Source organism: Microtus pennsylvanicus, chromosome 8 (genome assembly GCF_037038515.1).
Source record: "Microtus pennsylvanicus isolate mMicPen1 chromosome 8, mMicPen1.hap1, whole genome shotgun sequence".
Taxonomy (NCBI): domain Eukaryota; kingdom Metazoa; phylum Chordata; class Mammalia; order Rodentia; family Cricetidae; genus Microtus; species Microtus pennsylvanicus.
The window spans coordinates 49063434-49085332 of record NC_134586.1 but is presented as its reverse complement, the minus strand read 5'-3'; the positions used below and the strand labels follow the sequence as shown (position 1 = coordinate 49085332).

At 45.4% G+C, this 21899-nt stretch overlaps 1 protein-coding gene across 7 annotated transcripts in view; it reads right to left on the bottom strand.

The window, feature by feature from the left end:
• Frmd4b (FERM domain containing 4B) overlaps nucleotides 1-21899 on the bottom strand; it is a 326048-nt gene that overhangs the window by 149349 nt on the left and 154800 nt on the right. Inside the window, exon 1 of one of the 7 annotated variants that reach the window (XM_075983379.1) lies at nucleotides 5931-6043. The exons of 5 other annotated variants lie outside the window; for them this stretch is intronic. In XM_075983379.1, the coding sequence (XP_075839494.1) occupies nucleotides 5931-5954 (24 nt within the window). In that variant the 5' untranslated portion in view covers nucleotides 5955-6043. Of the gene's footprint in view, nucleotides 1-5930; nucleotides 6044-21899 lie in introns of those variants that run through there. One more of the 7 variants, XM_075983376.1, reaches the window with a different exon arrangement.

The following is a 21899-nucleotide window of genomic DNA, read 5'->3' as shown; positions in this document are numbered from 1 at the left end:
TCTCTGGACCTGGGTGTTACTACAGGTGTGATTCCTCCTCTCTGAGGAGCAGTATAAATAGCTGCAGAAGGGAGGTGACAGGGCCTGCTCTCAGACTCAAAACATCTTTTACAGAGCTCTGGTCCATGCCAAGATACCACACTTCCAGCACATTCAAACACGGATAGATGCTAAGCATTCCACAAAACTGCATTTCAGGCCATTAGGATGCTATGGATGTGCCCTCTGCAACATCTGGGTGTGGCTTGGTGGGAGAACGTAACAGACGGGGTCTTAACAGTAATGAGGCTTCAGGCCATTCCTCCCTGGATGGGGTAGGGGCCCTTATGAAAGAGGCTGCACGCAGTGTTAGCAGGCTAGCTCAACACTTTGGTTTCCTGCCTTCTCCCATGTGAGGATGTAAGAAGATCCTCAACGGTAAAAGAGGGCAAGAACAACAGGTTTATTAACAGAGCTGTGGGAAGTCACCGTCTAGAATGAGCTTTATCAAGAGAGAGAGCTTCACAACTGTGGACAGCCATGATCAGGCCTTGAAGTGGGAGAAGGTCAGAGGAGACAACTGCCATGATGAGTGAGGGGGGTCCTGAAGGGACAGAGACAGACCCTGCACTTCTGGAGAACAAAGGGGGTTTCTGACTCTTACAGGTTCACCGGGTGAGGTGTACTCCCCACCATGCAACCAAGCCTGGCCTCACCTATGCTCTGTATGGAGGCCGCAGGTGGATACTGAGTGGAACCGTAAACGTGTCCCGTAATCACACGGAGGTGGGCTGCAAGGTCACAGCACAGCTTGCTGTCTTACCGACTCTCTATCCATGAGTTACAGGGGTTATGGCCTGAGGTCTGGCAGAAGGGGAAAGGCAACGAGGGAGTCTGTATGCTAACAGCAAGGTCAAATGCTGACACCTTGAATTTGGACTTCCAAGCCTCCAGTATGGTGAGAAACAGTCCCCATGTGTGGCATTTAAAAATAAATGACCTTTTATCCCTTGCCGCAGAGGTGGAGGCTTGGGTGCGTTCAAGATTTGGCCTCCCCTGTAATCTACCTCCATGTAATAGACATGAATACTATTCGAAAAGAGGTGTCAAACACTACCCTCGCCCACGATGCCTACACCTACAATGGCCTGCCATGTGGCATATGTGAAGCTACCAAAGCCTTAGACAAGGGCCAAGCCCATCTCTGTGTGCTTGTATCCGATTGTGATGGGTGTATATATGTCCAGTTGGTGGAGGCACTTTTTGCTGAGCACCAGATCAACCTAATTAAGGTTGGTGACAACTAGAAACTAGGGAAATGGGTAAAATGTAAAACTAATTGAGAGGGGAAGCCATGGAGAGTGGCTGGTTCCAGCTGTGTGGTAGTTAAGAACTATGGAAACGAATCTCAGGCTAAGGATGTCATTGAAGAACACTTCAAGTATAAGAAACAAATAAATAAAAATTTTGACTAAAAAAAACTTAGCCACTTTCAGGTGTTCTGTTAGACAGGGCATGCGGACTCATCAGCATCACACATGAGAGCCAAGCACCTTTCCTTTCTCAGGAACACTCAGTCTAAGACAGCAGATCCCAGGCTGAGACCTCTTGCTGTATTCTAATGCAGTAAGGTGCGTGCGTAAGGTCCCATTTCCCCCAAAAGAAGCAAAATGCATTGAGGAGAAAGACTTTTCAGGAAAACATTCTAGAACTTTCATCCCACTTGTTTTGAGTTCAGATGCTGAATATGGCTGAAAAATACATCCTTAAAATACAAACACCTCCCTGTCTACCCTCAAGCCAACACCAAGTTTGCAAAAGACATTCTATATCCCTGCTTCTATTTGTGAATTTCTGCCCCTGAGACGAACATTCACATGGTCAAGTGGTAACAAAGGCTAAAAGATGCTTTGATGGATGAGGGAAAGATACCAACATGTAGCTCCAAAGACCATGATTCTTATTCATACAAACACAGACATTACATTACATTATATCACATTGCTCATTTGTCATACACCCAAAATCCTGGTAATATTCGGTACTTTTATGACATCATTGCAGTAGACAAATAAACATACTATTAAGCAACAGTATTAAACCTCCTACCTATCAGGCACAGCTTTATTGCCAGATGGCAGGCAGCTATACCCCCTCAACAGTCTGGGATTAGGAGATCAGGATTTGCACAAAAAGACTGCTGTTAATTGCACACACCCAGCACGTCCTTTCTCCCTGTTTCTGTGGGACAGAGCATGTCAAAATCAAACAAACGTATCAGAGAGTCACTACTTGCCTTAACCGACCTAATTTGATTTCTACCTATTGTATACTGTGATTAGCGCAAAAGTCAGTTTAACCCTTCAACTTCAAAATCATATTAATTAAATTCTACGTAGCACAGCTACCTGATACTCACCGAGTGAGTGGTAAATGAATAGTAAAGACGTTGAGTGGCAGAGAGAGGTGGGTGAGTGTCTGTCTGTCCTTGCTGACTGCTGGAGGCTCCCACGACTCTCTAGTCATACTTAACTCACCTTTATTAAAGCAAGCCTGACACAGTACTGGTGTAGAATGTACCGAGGAAATAGGTGTGGGGTGGTTTTATATCTTTTTATTTAATTTTACTTTATGTGCATGGGTGTTTTGCCTGCATGTACGTCTGTGCTTCACTTGTCTGCTTGGTGCTCACCAAGGCTGTCAGATCCCCTGGAACTGGAGTTACAGATGATTGTGAGCTTCCACGTGGGTATTAGAAATCAAGCTTAGTTCCTCTGAAAGAGCAGCAAGAGCTCTTAACTGCTAAGCTAGTTCTAGCCAAGTGCTGGATGCATTTGTTTGCATCTTTGTTTGGAGGACAGAGTCTCACTATCTCATCCACTCTGGCTGTGAACATCTGGGCTCATGGGCCTTCCTTCCTGCTTCTGCCTCCCAAGTAGCTGCGGTTACGAGTCCATATCACCACACTGTGTTGACTTTTAAAGACAGGTGATGTAAGGAATGGTGCCTAGTTGGAAAAGGAAAGTTACACTCATAACCCACATGCTCTGATTTCTTCCTAGATGGCACCTCAATGTCCGCTTCCAGTTACAGCTGGAGCAACTCCTCATCCTCAACTTTGCTCGACTGTGCTTGTTCCACACACACTGCTGCTGGCTCTGAGGAACCTGAGACAGTCTAGTCTCTTGATTTCCTTTCTAGGTAAAAAGCATAACTTGTGGAAAAGAAGAAAGAAGAGAGAGATGGGAGAGAAGGGGGAAGGAGGGAAGGAAAAGAGAAAGGGGAATTGAAGCAATCAGAGAGACATACATGGCTTCAATTTATGGGGGAGCCAGGGAAGTAAATCAAATGGTTTGGGGCAAGATGGAGAGTTTCTGAGCTACAAGGGAGTCTCAGCATTAGTCTCAACTCCGAGCCCAGCAAGGAAGACTCAGATGTGGAGACAAAAAGAGTATGCTAGGTAAACCCTTTACCAACAGAACTAGGTCTCCTGCTCATGTTTCTTGGCACTTTAAGTTTTACCTAGTGCTACTTCTCAATGTGACTGGAGACTGTTTCTACAGAATGTTCTGTTTGTTGCCAGCAGTTGCTTTTAGGGAAAAACCCTCATTTGAATTTCTATCCCAAGATGCCGCTGTGAAAATCTGCTTTTCCTGCATGTTAGAGACACTGGGAACTGGGCAGAGTGACCAGATGCCCCTGAAACCCAGGGTGAGTATCAGGCAGAGCTGGCTTTCAGAGATCTGGTCTCCAGACTGTATTCTGCACCTGACAGGGCACCAACTTTTGAGAAAACATCTCCACTTCTTTCTATTTTATTTTATTTTGAAATTTACTTATTTGGATGTAAGCATGGGTATTTGTATCTACGTATAAGGACACGGACATGACATGATGCATGCGTAGAAAGGAAAGCAAACTTGTGGGAGTTAGTTCTGCCCTTCTACTATGTGGGTCCTGGGGATCAAACTCAGTTCTTCAGGTTTGGAAGCATGCATTTTTGTTTGTTTGTTTTTACCTGCTGAGCTCAGTATCTCAGGGATCTTTTAGAAAGAGCTGGGAGGAGGGGAGATAAGAGCCAAAGGTATTCCATACACCAAGGGGACAGTGTTTCCAGACAGAACAGGGCAGCGGCACATGTGAACCCATAGCAACCATAGCAGAATGCACAAGGGCTGCACAGGCTATAGACAGACAAAAACCCCAGCCCAGAGGACGGAAGAGAGACACAATGTCCCACTGCTAGCCGAGGAGCTACAGGTAGTTGATAGCCGTTGGGAGAAGGAGAGGGAGTTTTCTTCATCTCTGGTAACAGACTGTGAGACAGGACAAAGCCAATTCTAGGTCTTACTTCAGCTGAAGCATTTCATGGTGCAGTTCTCCTCAAGCAGTGGTGTTTCTCCCCCTACTTTCCAGTATTCTGCTGGTCACGGTCTCTCTGTGGGATGGGGCACAGCACCCCTCAACCATCCTGCTTTTCTACAGTGACACCTTCCCCGACTTCCAGATGGAAAGCCCAGAAAATAGTACCCGAAAAAACAGAATGCACTCCAGCACAGTGGCTGGAAGGTCGAAGCGTGGGAACCTTAAGACTGACAGTTTCTGACCTCTTCAAGGGGCTGCAGATCAGGATGGCTTGACTTTGCAAGGGGCATCTCTTGTGCGAATCATGTCACGTGAGCCTTCTGGGCTGCTACAATGCTACTCTGAGAATCCAGACCACAGGGCTGCATCTCAGAAAATAATACATTCTTTCCGACATCAGGCACCTTTAGGTAGGGCAGATGCCTCATAAGGCCAAGCCATTGTGTTCTATTTTGGTGGGAGGTCCCATCGCAGTCTCCATTGTGACATATTTATTTCTTTAAGGTTTCTCTCCTCTTACCCAATCCCACCTACTTCCTCCACAGACTTCCTCCTCTCCCCCTAGAGCTTTGCACTCCACTGCATGAGCTAATTTCCTTTCTTTTCTGAAGTCTACCCAGATTTCCCTCCCTTCCCCCAGCACCAACAACCGGCCAGGGAAGAGAAACGAACACACGACATTGGCCTTTAATGAGTTTACCATAACCACATTACAAGGGGGAAAGAGCAAAAAGCTTCCCTTTAATAAGGATGTAGGACTTCCTCTGACAAATCAGAGGAGTTTTATTAATTAACTGGTAGCTATCCACGAGAACGGCACATCCGAAGTCTCTACTGTGAGCTGATGAATTCTGCTCACACAGAAGCTTTGCCGTGAACTGGAGTAATGGACAGAATTCCATCCTCCTGCTCTCGGCAGGGCAGGGGCACATATCAAAGGATTCTTTCAGACAGGACACTAATGAGTTCTAGGACACTAGGACCTTTGCTGCCAAGCACCAGACAAAACTGGAAGGACCCCATCTGGATGATGAGGTGATTAACAATTACAAATCAAAAGAATTTGGAGGCTGCAGGCGGGGATCCTTTCCACCGTTCTTTCCAGGATAGGCGAAGAAGCTCGAATCTTTCAAATTACCGAATAATTAAGAAAAGAGAGAGAATAGAAAAGCAGTAGGTGTGCGAGGCTGGCGGTGACCTGGAATGACACACTTCGACAATCACTGAAGTGCTAAAGAAAATCAGAAAACCTGCCTTCTGAGTCTGTTGAAGAAGCCAAGACAGTGTTTTACACAAAACAGGAAAACCTTCCAAAAGGCAGACATTAAGAGCTGTCTCTGCTATGGTATTGTTCCAGCCCATACCCGACAGGAGTTAGCAAGGAATTCCTTGAAAAAATGGAAAGATAAACATGCATTGTTTGTTCTGTTACTTAACAGTTGGTCTCCAAAATGTTCTGCTTGCAGGAATCCTCCCCCATGTAATGTTAAAAATCCATCCAATATTTTGCTAAGACTCATTAGCGAAAGCTCACGATGCCCCCACGACACTGCCTGTAATCGGCTGTCCAGAGAGAGTACTCTTACCTCCAATCCATGATCGAGGTTCATTTAAAGGGACTGGTGAGAAGGTACAGGACGCAGGACACATGTATTCAGCGCGGTGGGGAGTGTGTACTTGTGTCCTCCAACTACGAGCCAGTAGAAGTGAGGACCCAGTGCCCCTGACACCTTCCGCTGCCATATAATCGCAAGGAAGTGACCTTACTGTTTGTTGCTTTGATTAGAAACAAAAGCCTCTCAACATGAGTCAGGAAAGCAACAGGGGAAAATCCAGCTAAAAAAGACTGCTATTTCTTTTGGTCACCCGAAGCCTCTCTTCATTATACACTTAAAACATATGATGACATACTGTGCGCTGTGTTCTCAACTTCATTTACAATGTCCAAGAGGGGTTGAGAATTACTCAGAGATGATCGATGCTGGGTACCGTTCAGATTCTAATCCGGCTCCCCATCCTGTACATATTCTGGGTTAGCCTGGGAAATTCAATGCATGGAATAGTGTATTTAATAAACTTTGCTTCTCACAGACATCTCATGCCCATGGATTTTCCACTCCATCAACGTCAGTCAGCATCAGAAATACCAGGCACACGGTGTCGATCTTGTCAGGCTAACTGTGGGTTCACTGAGGGTGGATTACATCATTCGCATTTTGGAGAATAATTTACTAATGGAATTACTCAGAGGGTAGAGAATATTCAAAGTACATATTACTTCAAGTTAAAATGAGAAGAATACACAGAAATATAATTATTTTGAATTCCTTTTCTTACAGCAGTTGAGAAAGAGCTCATGGTACCATGCTTCTTCCGTCTGAAACAGAAGATCTTCTAGCATTATGGGTAAAAATGTAAGTTCTCGAGTGAAGCAAACCTTGGTGTTTCGCAGTGGTTTGTCTTTGAAAAAGTTACTTGATCTTTGTGGGAACCCATTTTCTCCTTTGTAGACTGGGAACAAAAATCCCTGTCTCTCAAGTGTGTGGGAGGGGTTAGAGGAGATAGCGCAGGCAGCTCGGGTGCTGGGGATCTGATGGCTGTAAAGGATCAGATACCCCAACGCTGGAGCTGGAGGGTGAGCCGCCTCGCCAATGCCACTGCAAATGTACCTGTCAAGGAGCAGGAATGGTTTTAAGTCACGTGACGTGCTTTCAAAGGTTTCACTTACTCTGAATGACAGACAACGGACTGTGGGAAAAATCTCAAGCAGTGGCCGACTTAATCAGCAACAAGTCTGCGTGCAGAGAGAGGTGACACATCCTGACCGGTGGAAAATGTGCCAGTTGACTCCGGACTGAGCAATTATTATTTGTATGCATGCATCCTGACAACGGGAAGAGCTGGACATTAGAAGAAACAAGCTGCTTCAGCACTCCAGGGGCCGCACAGTCAGTGGTTCTGCTGTGCAGCCCACTACACCCATCAGTAGGATGAATGAGAGAGTGTACAGAATGCTCTGTAATGATGTTTCTGAGGGACCCTCAGAAAGTTGCGAGCCTCCAACAGTCTGGGCCCTAGTGAAGATAGCATCATTAGGAGGACCATAAAGACAACTCAGCGCCAGTACCTGTATGCAGAAGTGGGGAAGAGGGTGGAAACATGGGGTGTGGCTAGGTGGCAGAGCTTTGCTGGCTGTGCACCAAGGCCTGGGTCTACTCTGAGCACCGTATTTGTAAAAACAGCAGTAGCTATGAGTAGTCCTCAGATTATTAATTAGATTATGAATGATCTTAAGTATTAGATTAATATCTCATCTCCGGCTTTAGTGTTCCAGAAGCGTTCTATAGCTGTCGAGAGTGACAGAGTAGCTGGGATGGCAGCCTAGAGCCAGCAGGACACATCCTGGTGGGCATCAGGAGACAGACACGCTCTGGATGACAGGGTGACTGGATGTGACTGCATCCAAAGGTACTCCCTGAACTTTTCAGTCATTCAGCCTATAATTTCTGCTTCTGCCTGTGGATGGGCAGATTCTCTGTAGCCTGTCAGTTGGGAGAGAGAGGGTTGTGCCACTCGGATACCCTTAGCCAACTGCACTGTGTGACCCTGGATCCTGTTGCTATCAATACAAGGTTGGATAGATACTAAGAGGAGGGTCATCTTTCTATCTGTTGTTTCATTGGTTAAGTAATAAAGAAACTGCTTGGCCTCTGATAGGACATAAAATTAGGTAGGCAGAATAGACAGAACAGAATGCTGGGAGAAAGAAGCCGAGTCAGGAGTCGCCATGATTCCCCCACTCCAGAAAGACGCAGGTTAAGATCTTTCCTGGTAAGCCAGCTTGTGGTGCTACACAGAATATTAGAAATGGGTTAGATCAATATGTAAGAGCTAGCCAATAAGAGGCTAGAACTAATGGGCCAGGCAGTGTTTAAAAGAATACAGTTTCCATGTAATTATTTCCGGGTGTAAAGCTAGCCATGCGGGTGGCCGGGTGCCAGGAACGTAGCCCGCCGCTCTTGTTACTACACTAAATGTAAAGATTGGGGAAGCCTAGGGATCCGGCTAGGCTCAGAGTGAAGTGCTCCATCCCAGCAGCACTTGGTTATCAGACAGGAATGCTGGGACCAGTTAGGAAGCATTCCAAGACAAGTCGCACTCAGAGACCAGGAGCAGGGATGGGTGAAGCCCATTCTATCTGACTTGATTCTTCTTCTCAATGCTTCCTGACAAGTGCCCACCTCTGGGGCAAACTTAACCTGGGTTCCTGACGAAGGACTCTGTCTTAGTTCATTTTCTGTTGTTATAATAAAATACTAGAGATGGATAATTTACAAAAATATTTATCTCATGGTCCTGGAGGCTGGGCTGTCCTGGGGCATGGTCACGGCATCTGTGAAAAGCCTCCTCGCCACTTCATAATGGGGGTATCACATGTGGGAAGACAGAGCAAGCTTGCTGACTTGGGTTTCTCTTCCTTTTTGTATAATGTCCTCATTGCTATCATGGGCACTCCACCCTTATGACTTCACCTAATCCTAACTCAAAAACCCCACTCCGAGTACCATTACCACAGGGTTTTGGGAAGTAAGCTTCCAACACTGAAGACTGAGGGGGCCAATGTCCCACCCACAGCAGAGTCCCCGTGGAAGTGAACTGACATCCAGAAGAGGCTCTAAACGGAGAAGAGCGTCTGCAAGCCAAGACTGCCAGTCAGTCACTGTGCTGTAGTCATAGGCTCAGCTACTGGGCAAACTTGGGCAGGCACACTTTCAATGCTCCTGGGAGTAAGATAAGGGAAAATACACATAACAGTTTAGGGGAAAATATGTGTATAGAGGGTCCCATTTATTTTCCTGAAATTTTAATTTTTTTTATTTTACACATGTGAGTGATCTGCTTGCATTACGTATGACCAACCACATGGGTGCCGTGCTTTCAGAGGCCAGACGAGGGTATCAAATTCCCCAGAACTAAAGTTACAGACAGGTGTGAGCCGCCATGTGGGTGCTGGGAACCTAACTTGAGTCCTCTGCAAGAGCAGCAAGTGCTCTGAACTGAGGAGCCATGTTTCTGGTCCGCAGGGATCCCCCTTCTTTATAAAAAGTATAGAATATATTTCTATTATTACTAAACTATCATTTCCATCCTTCACTGAACACTTCACGAGCTAGGTAGATGTCAGACACACTATAAACCCCAACCCAGGCAATGGGCTGCCATCTTCCAAAAACAACATCTTAACCTAGCACCAAGCCATCAGCCACAAATATGAGACGAGCTGTACTCCTAAGTGTAGTGAGATTTGCAATAAAGAAAGCAATTCAGCCTCCAGACCCAATTCCATTTGGTTCAAATATGTTGGGACACCAAATACAGATAGGGGTGCTACAGAGAGACCAGCTTGGAAAACAGTATGTTCCTCAACCAATTGGACTTTGTGGCTCTGGAGGAGAGCAGTGGCCGCTCCCTATGCTACTTCACTGTCTGGGCCCAGCATCTCTTCCACACACCCTGTCTTCTGCTCTTCATTGTCATCAGCCTGTAACCAAGGCACTTGGGGGCCTCATGGTACTTCCTAAGTTTGCACTCATTACAAGGACTATTACTTTGGGAGTTCATAAGGTGGTAGGCACCAGAGCTGGTATCATGGGTGCTCAGGGTGGCATTGAGGTCCCACAGGATCCCAGGCTCAGAAGGACCTCATGCTTGGTTTAATGCTTGGCTTCTTTATTACAGTGTCTAATGCTACTTTTACCATTACTTTGTGTCGCTTGAGGTCAAACTAAGAGCTGGGTGTATGCTGGACAAATGTTCTACCTGTGAACTACATCTCCAGCCCCTTGTGTTTTTGTTTTTGTTTTTGAGACAGAGTATCAAAAGGCTTGTCCTGAACTCATGGCCCTCCCCCTGCCTCCCAAGGGTAGGCATTACAGGCCCTGCCATGCCTGACTCTTGTTGAATAAGAAGTTGAGTATTTTCCTTCTGCACAGAGCCACGTCCCTCTGCCTGGCATTGTGCTGGGTTGTAGAGACCAGTGAGTGAGCAGGGGGAGAAGTCCAGGACAGGAAAAGAATAGAAAGACAAGAAATACACAAAATAATTTCAGATGAAGGTAAAAATCGACAGAATACAGGCAAAAGTCACAGTAGAGAGGGCCTATGACCCTGACCAGAGAAAATGGGCAGAACAGAAGAGACAACAGCTACGGGGATTGGGCTCAGGACAGGGCTTGTTTGTTATGTTCAGGGCTAAATGAGGAGGCACCTGGAAAGCTCTCAGAAGCTACCGAGTGAAAAAGATCTTCTGTTTAAAAAGGAAAATCACCAACTACAGAAAGTGAATTCAAAAGTTACTAAAACCGGGGCTGATAAGCAACACTGAAAGTGTATTTAAGGTCTCCTTGAGATCACATGCTGTGGCCGTTGGGTATGCTGTGTCCAGGAAAAACAGACCCGATGGAAAAATCTGTTACTCATGTTCTCCTCCAGGCAGAAAAAGAGGGAAGTCTCTTGTGTGGGGCGGATTCTCTTGCTTTCTTAACCACAAATGAAAAAGCAGAGGTGAAAAGCTTGAGGCAGAGAGGCCGGCATTGAGGGGTCCTCAGGTCTGCCTCACACACAGAGAGAGAGAGGCAGGCATTGAGGGGTTCTCAGGTCTGTCTCACACAGAGAGAGGCAGACATTGAGGGGTCCTCAGGTCTGTCTCATAGAGAGAGAGAGGCAGGCATTGAGGGGTCCTCAGGTCTGCCTCACAGAGAGAGAGAGAGGCAGGCATTGAGGGGTTCTCAGGTCTGTCTCATAGATAGAGAGAGGCAGGCATTGAGGGATCCTCAGGTCTGCCTCACAGAGAGAGAGAGAGGCAGGCATTGAGGGGTTCTCAGGTCTGTCTCACAGAGAAAGAGACAGGCACTGAGGGTTCTCAGGTCTGTCTCACAGAGAAAGAGGCAGACATTGAGGGGTCCTCAGGTCTGCCTCACAGAGAGAGAGAGAGGCAGGCATTGAGGGGTCCTCAGGTCTGCCTCACAGAGAGAGAGAGAGGCAGGCATTGAGGGGTTCTCAGGTCTGTCTCACAGAGAAAGAGACAGGCACTGAGGGTTCTCAGGTCTGTCTCACAGAGAAAGAGGCAGACATTGAGGGGTCCTCAGGTCTGCCTCACAGAGAGAGAGAGAGGCAGGCATTGAGGGGTCCTCAGGTCTGCCTCACAGAGAGAGAGAGAGGCAGGCATTGAGGGGTTCTCAGGTCTGTCTCACAGAGAAAGAGACAGGCACTGAGGGTTCTCAGGTCTGTCTCACAGAGAAAGAGGCAGACATTGAGGGGTCCTCAGATCTGTCTCACAGAGAGGCAGGCATTGAGGAGTCCTCAGGTCTGTCTCACAGAGAGGCTGGAGGTGTCTGCAGCTTTCCAGACTATGGACACAAACTCTGTAAAACCTAGTAACTTCCTCGTGTTAGGAAAAATAAAGACAAAAATGCCTTTGAAGAACATGTTTGAAGTCCATTTTACACACAGGAAATTGAGACTCAGAGGAGTCAGTGCAAGGAGCCTCTCCCCATCAGGGGTAAGAAAACAGAATCCACACCCAGAGCCCAGAGTCCCAAGCCACACTTTTCAGAGAGGCCGCTGCAGACAACATGCAAAGAAAGTGGGCTGACCACACAGCCTTCCATCTCACTTCCTTCCTGGCTTTCTGTGGACTTTGATTTTTTGTTCTGTTTCGTTTTCCCCTTTCTCTGCCCATTGGCAGCCCTTTGAAAAGAAAACAAAACCATTTCCTCCTCTTCCCCCTCCTCTCCTTCATCCCCCTCTTTCCCCTCCTCTCCTTCATCCTCCTCTGGCTCAATTTCTTCTGATACAGGGGTCTTCTCTATGTAGCCCAGGCTGGCCTGCAGTTAGAGTTACTCCTGAATAAAATCTTTAATGAGGGAAGACTTCAGGGGCACACACAGAGGCAGGCTGGCATCACGCTGTGTCCTCCCTGTTTCTGCACACACCTTTTAATCGGCCACTTTTGCTTCATCTATCACCTCACCTCCTCTCTGTCCTCTGGGTCATTCTGAATCAAATCTAAGCTTCAGAAATCTGTAAATATTTCAACATGAAAGACCACGACAGTCTTTTGGAACATAACCCCAGAGAGTGAAAAGGAAAAAATTCTCAATATCCTCAAATGTGTTAGAGTTCACGTTTCTAAATGATTAGTAATTTTCTTATTTATTTATTTTTGAGTCAAGATCTCATTATGGGGTACAGCTTGGCCTCAAACTCACAATCCTCCTGCCTCAGCCTCCAGAGTTCTGGGATTATACACATGTAGGACCGCATTCAATTCTTTCCCTTCCCCCTTCTTTTTCCTCTTCTCCCCCAGCCCCCAAATAAGGGTCTCACTATGTCATCCCTGGCTGTTCTGGAACTGTCTATATAGAACATTCTGCCTTTGAACTCACAGAGATCTGTCCGTCTGCCTTTGCCTATAGAGTGTGCCGGGATTAAAGATATATACTACCTTGCCTGACCTCATTTTCTCCCCAACTTTGCCAGAAACAAGATCCAAAGCCAGGTGCCACATTTTGACAGTGGTTCACATTCCTCTTAGGTCTTGGCTGCTCTAGAGATACCTCTCGCTCTTTGTTATTTATTTGATGAAGAAGGTGGAGCTGTTTACCCATCTGCCTCCTACCGCCCAGGCTTGCCGACTGGGCTTTCAAGGTATCATTCTAGACACATCTATCTACTGTGCTTCCCAAAGCTTTCCCCTTCTGGTTGATCTTTGATGAGGACTCTCCCCTAGGTCCTGCAGCCTGTGTGTTCTTGCACTGGAAGGACAGTCTACCTGTTATGGTAGAAAACTCAAGACCCAAATCATTTGTTTCAACTTTCTAATCCCGCCGGTCTTGCTCCCTGGAGTATCTCACTGAGGCCAGATCTTCTTCTCCATCTGCCAGTGGGTACCACTCTGTTCAGTACCGCTGAATGACTGGTCACCCAGGAGTGTCACCCGCCCAGGAAAGAAAAGCTTTGTGCTTTTCCTTCCTTTCCAGTTCTTAAGATACTGAGTTCTACCATCCCCCCCCCTTTGTTTCTCGCCCGGGAGCTCACTGTGCAGCAGCCAGCTGGCGTGGACTGCTGTGAGCACAGACATGCACCACCACTTTCAGTGGTCTGCAGCTGGGGACAGGAGGATCGCTGGGACTTTCTGAATACCAGCCTGGCTCTGAGTCTGGTAAGAGACCCTGTTTCAAGAAAATAAGGCAGAAACGGATGCAGTAGGACACCCAACATCCTCCTCTGGATCTGAACATACGCATGCATCTGTACATACATGTGCAGGCAGCCCACGATACACAGAAAACACACACACACAAACATACACTAAAATAAAAAAAATGAATTAGAATTTACATCCAAGACATACATATCCTATTTATTCAGGGTATAAGCAGCCACCAAGATAGAGAACACTTCTAGAAAGTACCACTGACAATTTTATAGTTGATAGTCATAATTCTACGTAGTTGATAGTAGCCCCGGCTGTCTTGGAACTCTGTAGACCAGGCTGGCCTCAAACTCAGGGATCTGCCTGCTTCTGCCTCCCAAGTGCTAGAATTAGAGGCACCGCTCTACCTGGCTGATGTTTTTGTTTACAAAAGCCACACAGCTAGGAAAGGGCTGCAGCATCTGAGCCTCCACAGGGCTCCGGGTTCCCGGGGACCATGCTCTTCTGCCCCCCAGAACTGTCCCAAAGCATCTCCACTCTCCCTCTCACATTAACCAAGAAGCAGCAATGGACAAAGCATGCAGAGTGCCCTGGACTCTTTCATATGAAGGGCCTTCACGGGGTCAGCATTTCCCTCCTGCTTCAGCCCATCTACCTTTGAGCTTAAGCCTTTCCCTTTGATTGGCACATCCCCAGTTCTTGATGTCTTTTCTCGGGAGGTTCCTATTTTGAGCCTCTTTTATTCTTGCTGTGGTTGCATGCCTCTCTGCTAAGTCTTAGCCTTGAGTGGCTATTCTATCATAAAGTTTTTCTGCAGAAGCAAGAATGAAACCAAGTGGAAAATCTCTCTGATAGTTTATATTGGTTATGAATTTGACCCCAAGAAGACACACTTCTGATATTCCTGTGAGGGTTAGCTAGAGTGAAGAATTGAGGTGGGAAGATTTACCCTAAACACGGGTGGGTCCTAGACTGCAGGAAAAGGAGCGTGTGAGCTGAACAATAGCAATCATTCATTGCTATGTGACAGCCCCTTCACACTCCTGACTCCGTGACTTCCCACCACGATGGACTATGTGCCCTGCTTCTCCTTGCCAGGATTTGGTCACAGTCAGGAGAATGGTAACTAGTACAATGCTTGATTACTAGAGGCCTTTGATCTCAGTATCCAGGATTAAGACAGTTTCGAAGTTGGTAAGTTCTACCATCACCAATATACTGAAGGCCACAAGTTCCTCCTATTTTTTCCATTTCAGCATGTTTCCTGAAGGTTGATAGTCATAATTGCAATATGGCTGCCACCCTTCCGGGCATGAAGATCTCCACACTAACCCTTTTGAAGAACAGAGAGCTTTTCCTTGCCTGCCTTAGGCCATAGGTTTACTCTGATCCCATCACCGGCAGAGGAGTAAGGGCACCGTGATCAGCTTCAAGCACAGCCTCACCTGCTCTGTGCTTCCTGAGCTACGGATCTTCTGAGCCTCGAGTGTAGCCGCACTACCTACAATGGTCACTCCATCTCTGAGTAGTCCCACCCACGTACCAGTGTTGTAAAAAGGCTACCATCTTCTGTGATTTCTAAGACCTGAAGCGGTAGAGAAACCCTAGCTCAGAGGCCAATCGGGATTTCCCCAGGAAGCCTGGGAGGGGCCACAGATTCTGAACCAAAGCAGACCCATCAGGTGATGTAGAAGTGGCTCTAAAAATCAGGTTTGGAAAATGAGCAAGGAAGGAGAGCGCTGGGGAACTAAACAGCCCACGATGACACTCAACTGTCTGGCCACACAACTGTCATGCCTTGACCAGCCTCACCTCCCACACCTCTGGTTCTGAGTCACAAACTTTCTGTGTTAGTAATTTTCTCACCACTGTGACAATATGCCCCAAGGAGGCAGCTCCTGGGAGCAAAGGTTTATTCTGGGTCACAGTTTCACAGGGGCAGGCACGGCAGAGGGACCCAAGGTGGCAGTGGCAGAAGCATGTGGTATTCTTTACATGGTGGGCAGACTGGAAGATGGATATAACCCTTAAGGCCTGATCCTATCAGCTAACATCTGTTATCTAGGCCCTGAAACTCAAAGGTTCCATAACTTCCCAATTCAATACAACCAATGGGAGACCAAGTGCTCAAAAACAGAAGGCTGCTGGGGGTGGGGGAACAGCTCAGATTGAAGCCATTTATTTCAAATTGGGGGTTTAAAAGCAGATAGGCATCAGGGTAACTAGGTTCAGGAGGCAGAGGGCCATCCTGGCCCCTTGGCAGCACGCATAGGACATACACATGGAGACTAGCCTTTCTGCCACTCACCTGGTGGGCACTACCAGGAGAGTAGCTGCAAAGAGTGTCAAAGCTCTTTGGGCATGGGTTTCCTGCAGCAATTCTAGCTGACCTCTGAGTTAGTCTAGTCCTGATCAAAACTACATAAAATACACCCCCACCCCACCTCAGAGGTCACCTATGGATTCACTTGATGGAGGGAAACAGGGAGCTTCAGCCAGCCCTCAAGTGATCAATTCTGCTGTCTCTCTCGGAGACATGGGGCAGTTTCATGGTTGCTGGTGGCTAAGAAGACTCACCAAGACAGCTCAGGTGGTCACATTTAATTTAATAATCACAGATTTAAAAGAGTTGATAAGCAAAGGCCTCAGCATAAATATGTAAAAGAGAAAAGAAACAGTGCTGTTTTCTTTCCCTGCCCATGACCTCTCTCCTTTTTACACTAACAAATGAGTAAAGGCTTTTGTGATTTCCATCAGGTTTATCTAAATGAAATTTAGCACATTTGTAGCTACGATAGACCCCAATTGCTAAAATGTACTAAACAATAAGTGGGCATGGGGATCCAGAGTATGAAGCCATATAACACAATGGCTCAACAAAATAATTATACTTGGCTCCTTGTAAAGCTTAAGATTTATGTGCAAGGTGGAGGAGCAGTTATATACTGTGCACATGGACGAGAACCAGCACTCCATATCAACTTACAACACAACAAGATTCCACCTTAATCAAACATTTTCTAAGAGATGAAAACTCACTCTCAAGTTAGCGCTGAAAACATGTAAGCCAACACACACCATGGTAAAATGCAGAATACACTTCTCCAATGCTATTGGACAAGAACAGTGCCACTGTTCCAAGGAACAGGCCCTTAAGGAAGTCACGGCAGTTGAAAAGCTCTACTAATAAATGAGGTAAAATGAAGACAGACAAGAAATCCACATTTTGGCTAGCAGAATGGTGTAAACCAAGAGTTGCTGGCTAGGATTTCGGTTCACTCTGTGTCAGTATAAACTGGTCCAGTTGTTCTGGAAAACCAGAAACCACTAAGTAGCACCTGCTTCAAGTTGTTAACTTTATAGAAATCTGACAACAAGCATCTCATGTATATAAATGTTTATCGTGGCACTGCCTTGACAGAAACTGAAAACAGCACACACAACTGATGAAAACGTGGCGCACTCATTACGCGATAGTCTGAGGAATAGTGAGATACCACTGCCTGTAAGATCCATCGGTAAGCAAGCTGGTAGACGTCGGGGTAGTATGCATAGGATGGTCTCACCAATTAAAAGTTCGTGTTGTGATAATGTCATATGTGAGTCATGGTATATTTGGAAAATATCATTGAGAAACATTGAAGAACTCTGACCCTCTAAGTCATGCCTACCTGTAACAATCAAATTGGTGAATCTATGTTATTTTAATGATAATTCTATAGTTCCCAAAAGAGCACAAATGTTCCCTTCTGCTCTATAGCAATGGAATCAATAATAACTACCCATCATTAAGAGGACACACTATGAAAACATTGGAAAACATTCTGGCTCCGTGTGAGTAGAGGCAGGTGAAGTCAGTGCTGTTCCAGAAATGGTCTACACACGAGTCTAGAGAAAATAGGCTGCTTTTCCATGTTGTTGAGACAGACTCTCTGATAATGTTCAGGCTGACCTTCAACTCACAATCCTTTGTTACTGTACCATCTGAGTTCAGGAATTAGAGGTGTGTGTACCCTCACACCTGGGTTTGATCAAGCATTCCGAAAAAAAAGTTTTACAAAACGTGTACATACTCTTACAATATAAACTGAAATTCAGAATTCCGAAAGTAAAAAAAAAATGGAAATTCCTCCCTTCATTCACTTATTCTACTTGGGGGATGAAATATTGCTGGATTTGAATTGTGTATTCCAAACTCTAGCCACTCACATACATGAATACAGATGATTTTCATTTATCTATATCTACACAAACATAAATTATTTATACACATCCATATTCATGTAAACACACACACACACCATATATTGTTTTATACTTTGATTTTACCTGGAAAGATAGCACAGATAATTTTCTAGTCCTGGGAAGCTTATGTCACAGAGTGTCTTAGTTTCATTCCTGTTGGGATAAACTACCCTGACTCACATAACATAGAAAAGAAAGGATTTATTACAACCTATGATTACAGGTTAGAGGCCAACCCAGCATGGAAAACAAGGTGGCAGGGATTTGAAACAGCTAATCCTATTACACCAAAAGTCAAAAGAAGGGAACAATGAACTCATACATGCTTCCTTGTGCTCAGCTCACTTTCTCTACTCTTCCACAGCTCAGGATCCCCTGCCTAGGGAGTGGTGCTGCCCAGAGTGGGCAGGTCTTTCCACCTCAATAACTGTAATCAAGATAGCCCTGCATAGGCGTGTCCATTAAGATAGCTGATCTAGCCAACCCCTTACTAAGACATAAGTACTTCTACATTGTGTCAAGTTGACATTTAAACTAATTGTCACCAAAAGGACTGTCACTTAACTTACTGGTTTGCTAATAATGAAGCAATAAAATCCCCCTCCCTAAAATATGTCAAGGGGGACATTATACATTTTGATTGCATACAACAAAATTGTCCTTTAAAAAGATTGGAAGAATTTACCAGAGTAACTATATTTTTATCTGCTTCAAAATATTTCAATTATCATTTTAGGTAATTTAACCTATATAAGAGAAGAAGAGAGAATCTCATTTTTAGAAAGCCCTTACTTTTGTTTGTTTGTTTGTTCTTTTAGTAAGGTAAATTTTGGGTTCCTTTTGGGTCATTGTTCCATGTACTCTAAACAGCCATATATATCTCTTTTTTTAACAATTCTATTTATTTATTTTTTATTTTTTATTATGTATAGAGCGTTCTACCTACAGGCCGGAAGACGGCAATAGATCTCATTACAGATGGTTGTGCGCCATGTTTCAATGTTACTCAACCATGTGGTTGCTGGGAACTGAACTCAGGACCCCTGGAAGAGTAGCCAGTGCTCTTAACCTCTGAGCCATCTCTCCAGCCCATGCCATATGTATCTTTGCATTTAAATTTGACAATGGTGTTTGTCTGGAAGTGCTGGGGGTCAAACCTAGGTGCTTGTGTAGGCTAGGCAAGTAACTGCATTATTGATGTAACCCCCAGCCCTTGTTTCATTTGAAGTACTATTTCACTATGTATTGCATGCTGGCCTGGAATTTACCATGTAGTCGGGGCTGATCTAAAACTCAGGCTCCTCCCATTAAAGCTTCTCAACTGCTGGCTGGGTTACAGTCTTATCACCCTACACCTCATCTGACAGCAGTATTTTCAGATATCACATAGCAGCTTATTAGAAGAGCACACAAGTCTCCAAGGAGTTGCACATGCACTCTGGGCACCACAGGAAGCAAGGAAGGAGGCACAGGGCTGGAAGCATACTGTCAGTCAGCCTTGGTTCCCACAAGATGTGTGAACACTGCTCATAGGAATCACATAGCACCCATCTCATGGAAAATTTCGTCATTCAAACAGACTGATGTCATTCAATCTCTGCTGTTGTGGTCCAGGAAGGCACCTTTGGGACCCCATGCTGCTTCCTCTTTTTCTTTGCAGGTCCCTCAGGCTTGCAACTGCCTACCTTGACCTCAGGCAGGCATGGGCCAAAGGGCAACAGCCATACTGGGTTTTTAATAGCTGGCGCTTTGCCTTTGTACCTAATATCCAGTCACCACTATGGTCCATGTTCACAGAGAAGTGGATCAGCAGAACCAGCAAGAGGTTCGGCACCTATAAGCTCTCTGCTCTTCTTTATCAGGGGGCATGGGCATCACTCACTGCATTTTCATTTGCTGGACTTCTGTAAACTTTATAGGCATTTCCTAAAGAATGTACCTCCAATGGAGTCCATCCACATTGGTGGCAGACTGTTGCAGTCAGGCCGCCGGCTTGGAAGTGGTGTTGACCAAAGATAAGAAGGCAACAGCCATGCTTAGTGAAGGTATCAGCTCACGGGTTTACTCCCTGAGAAAACTCAAGACAGTCACATATGAACATGTATGTGGTGGCTGATCTTGATTGCCAGCTTGACTGCATGGAGAGGAGTTGAGGAGATTGGTGTGGCATATCCTGAGTGTGTGTGTGTGTGTGTGTGTGTGTGTGTGTGTGCGCGCACACACACACGTGAAGAGCAACCCTGAATAAAGGACACACCACCCTGGAGGCGAGATCCAGGGTAAATCAAAAGGAAAAAGGGAGAATTCCAGGTATTGCAGGCATTCCTGGTTGCCATGAACCATGCTGTTCTGTCCACTGTAATAGACTTGAAACAATCAGTCAAACAAAGCTTTCTTTTTTTAAGTTGTTTATGTAGGGCGTTGGGTTGCAGTGACTACCAAACTAAGATGGCACACACGCATATGCACACGTGTATCAATACTTATTTTACATATATGCAGATGATAGACATGCATAATTTACTTATTTATTCATTTAAATATCTCCCATCAGCTGAGAGTAAAACAATAAATATATTAAAAGGGGGAAAGGAAGACAACACACAAGTATGATTTATTCAAAATACACAATATTCGGGTGATAGTATGGCAAACTTTTGCCATTATTTACAACTAACTGTGGCATCTGATCTTGAAAAGGTTGCACTGTCAGCACTGGGTAGGGGACAAAGGACATTGTCTGGAGTCCAGAAATTGTTTCTCAAAAATTGGCTTCTGAATTTATTAAAGGAAAATGCATTCACTAATATATATATATTTCAAAAAAATTTAACAGCCAAATCTTATGAGCTTGGCTGGAGCTATATTTGGCATCAATGCCTTGAAAGTTTAATATATACAAACCCTACGGAAGAAAGTGCCCATGAATAACACAGGAGCTCATGGTTAAGAGTCAGTAGTATAGCACTGGTATTAGCTTACTTATTAAAAATAAAATATTCCTCTCTTTAATAAATATTTGTAAAATAACTAACATTTCATTTGTTCCTGAGATTATGATTCTGTCATTATTTGAGGTTGATGATTAAACAGGATCCCAGTCTCTTTATACTGCCAGTGCTTGCAGAATAGGAAAACACCTGCACGAAGCCAAGAGTTAAGCAAAGCAAGTTTTTAATCAGACACTAATAAGACCGAGAGACAGAGAGACTCATTTTTGCTTTTTACTCCTAAGAACCCGAGAGAGAGAGAGAAAGAGAGAGACAGAGACAGAGACAGAGAGAGAGAGACAGACAGAGAGAGAGAGAGACAGAGAGAGAGACGAGAGAAAGAAACAGACAGTGAAAGACAGACAGAGGCGGAGAAAGAGAGATTCACTTTTGCTTTTTGCTTCTAAGAACCCAAGCAAATTAGATGAAATGAAAATAAAAATAAGTTAATAAAATACAAACAGGCCCTACCACACTTAACTTTAGTGGGTGAGAACGAGAGAGAGGCCAATGGCTAAGCAATGCCTGGCAAACAGTGAAAGACACCAAGAAAAGAAAGTTAATGGTTTGGGACGACATCAGCATCCGTCAGGAAAAACAGGACACCTTCCAGATCCCAGCCACAGGCCCTGGCAGGAAATGGCAATCACTTGCATTCAGAACTGATGAGGGCTACAGGGCTGCCAGCCTCCCGCCCTGGGGCAGGCACAGAGGGTTCTGGTTGTGGGTGAGTTTCAAAGCGGTCCTTGGTTTGCCTGCTTCACTGTCTACTTTGACCCTAACATAGATCCCTCATGAAGAAGTGATCATCCGAGAAGTCACACAAATATGCTCTCTTCCACCTCAGATTGGCTCTTTGTTTCCAGCAATGAAGAAGCTAAACACACATGCACATATCAGTCTGCTAGGCCTTCTTCTAGGGTGAGACTTCCAAAGATTTCCAAAATACAAACAGGTCTCCTGGACAGAGCTGCAGGAATGCTGCACCCTACCATGTGTTGGTACCGCTAATCACAAATGGCCTTCTACCAGCTCCTCCCCAGAACCACCAATGTATACAGCAAGCACACCCATGTGCACATCCCACAAGTGCCTCTGGAGTTC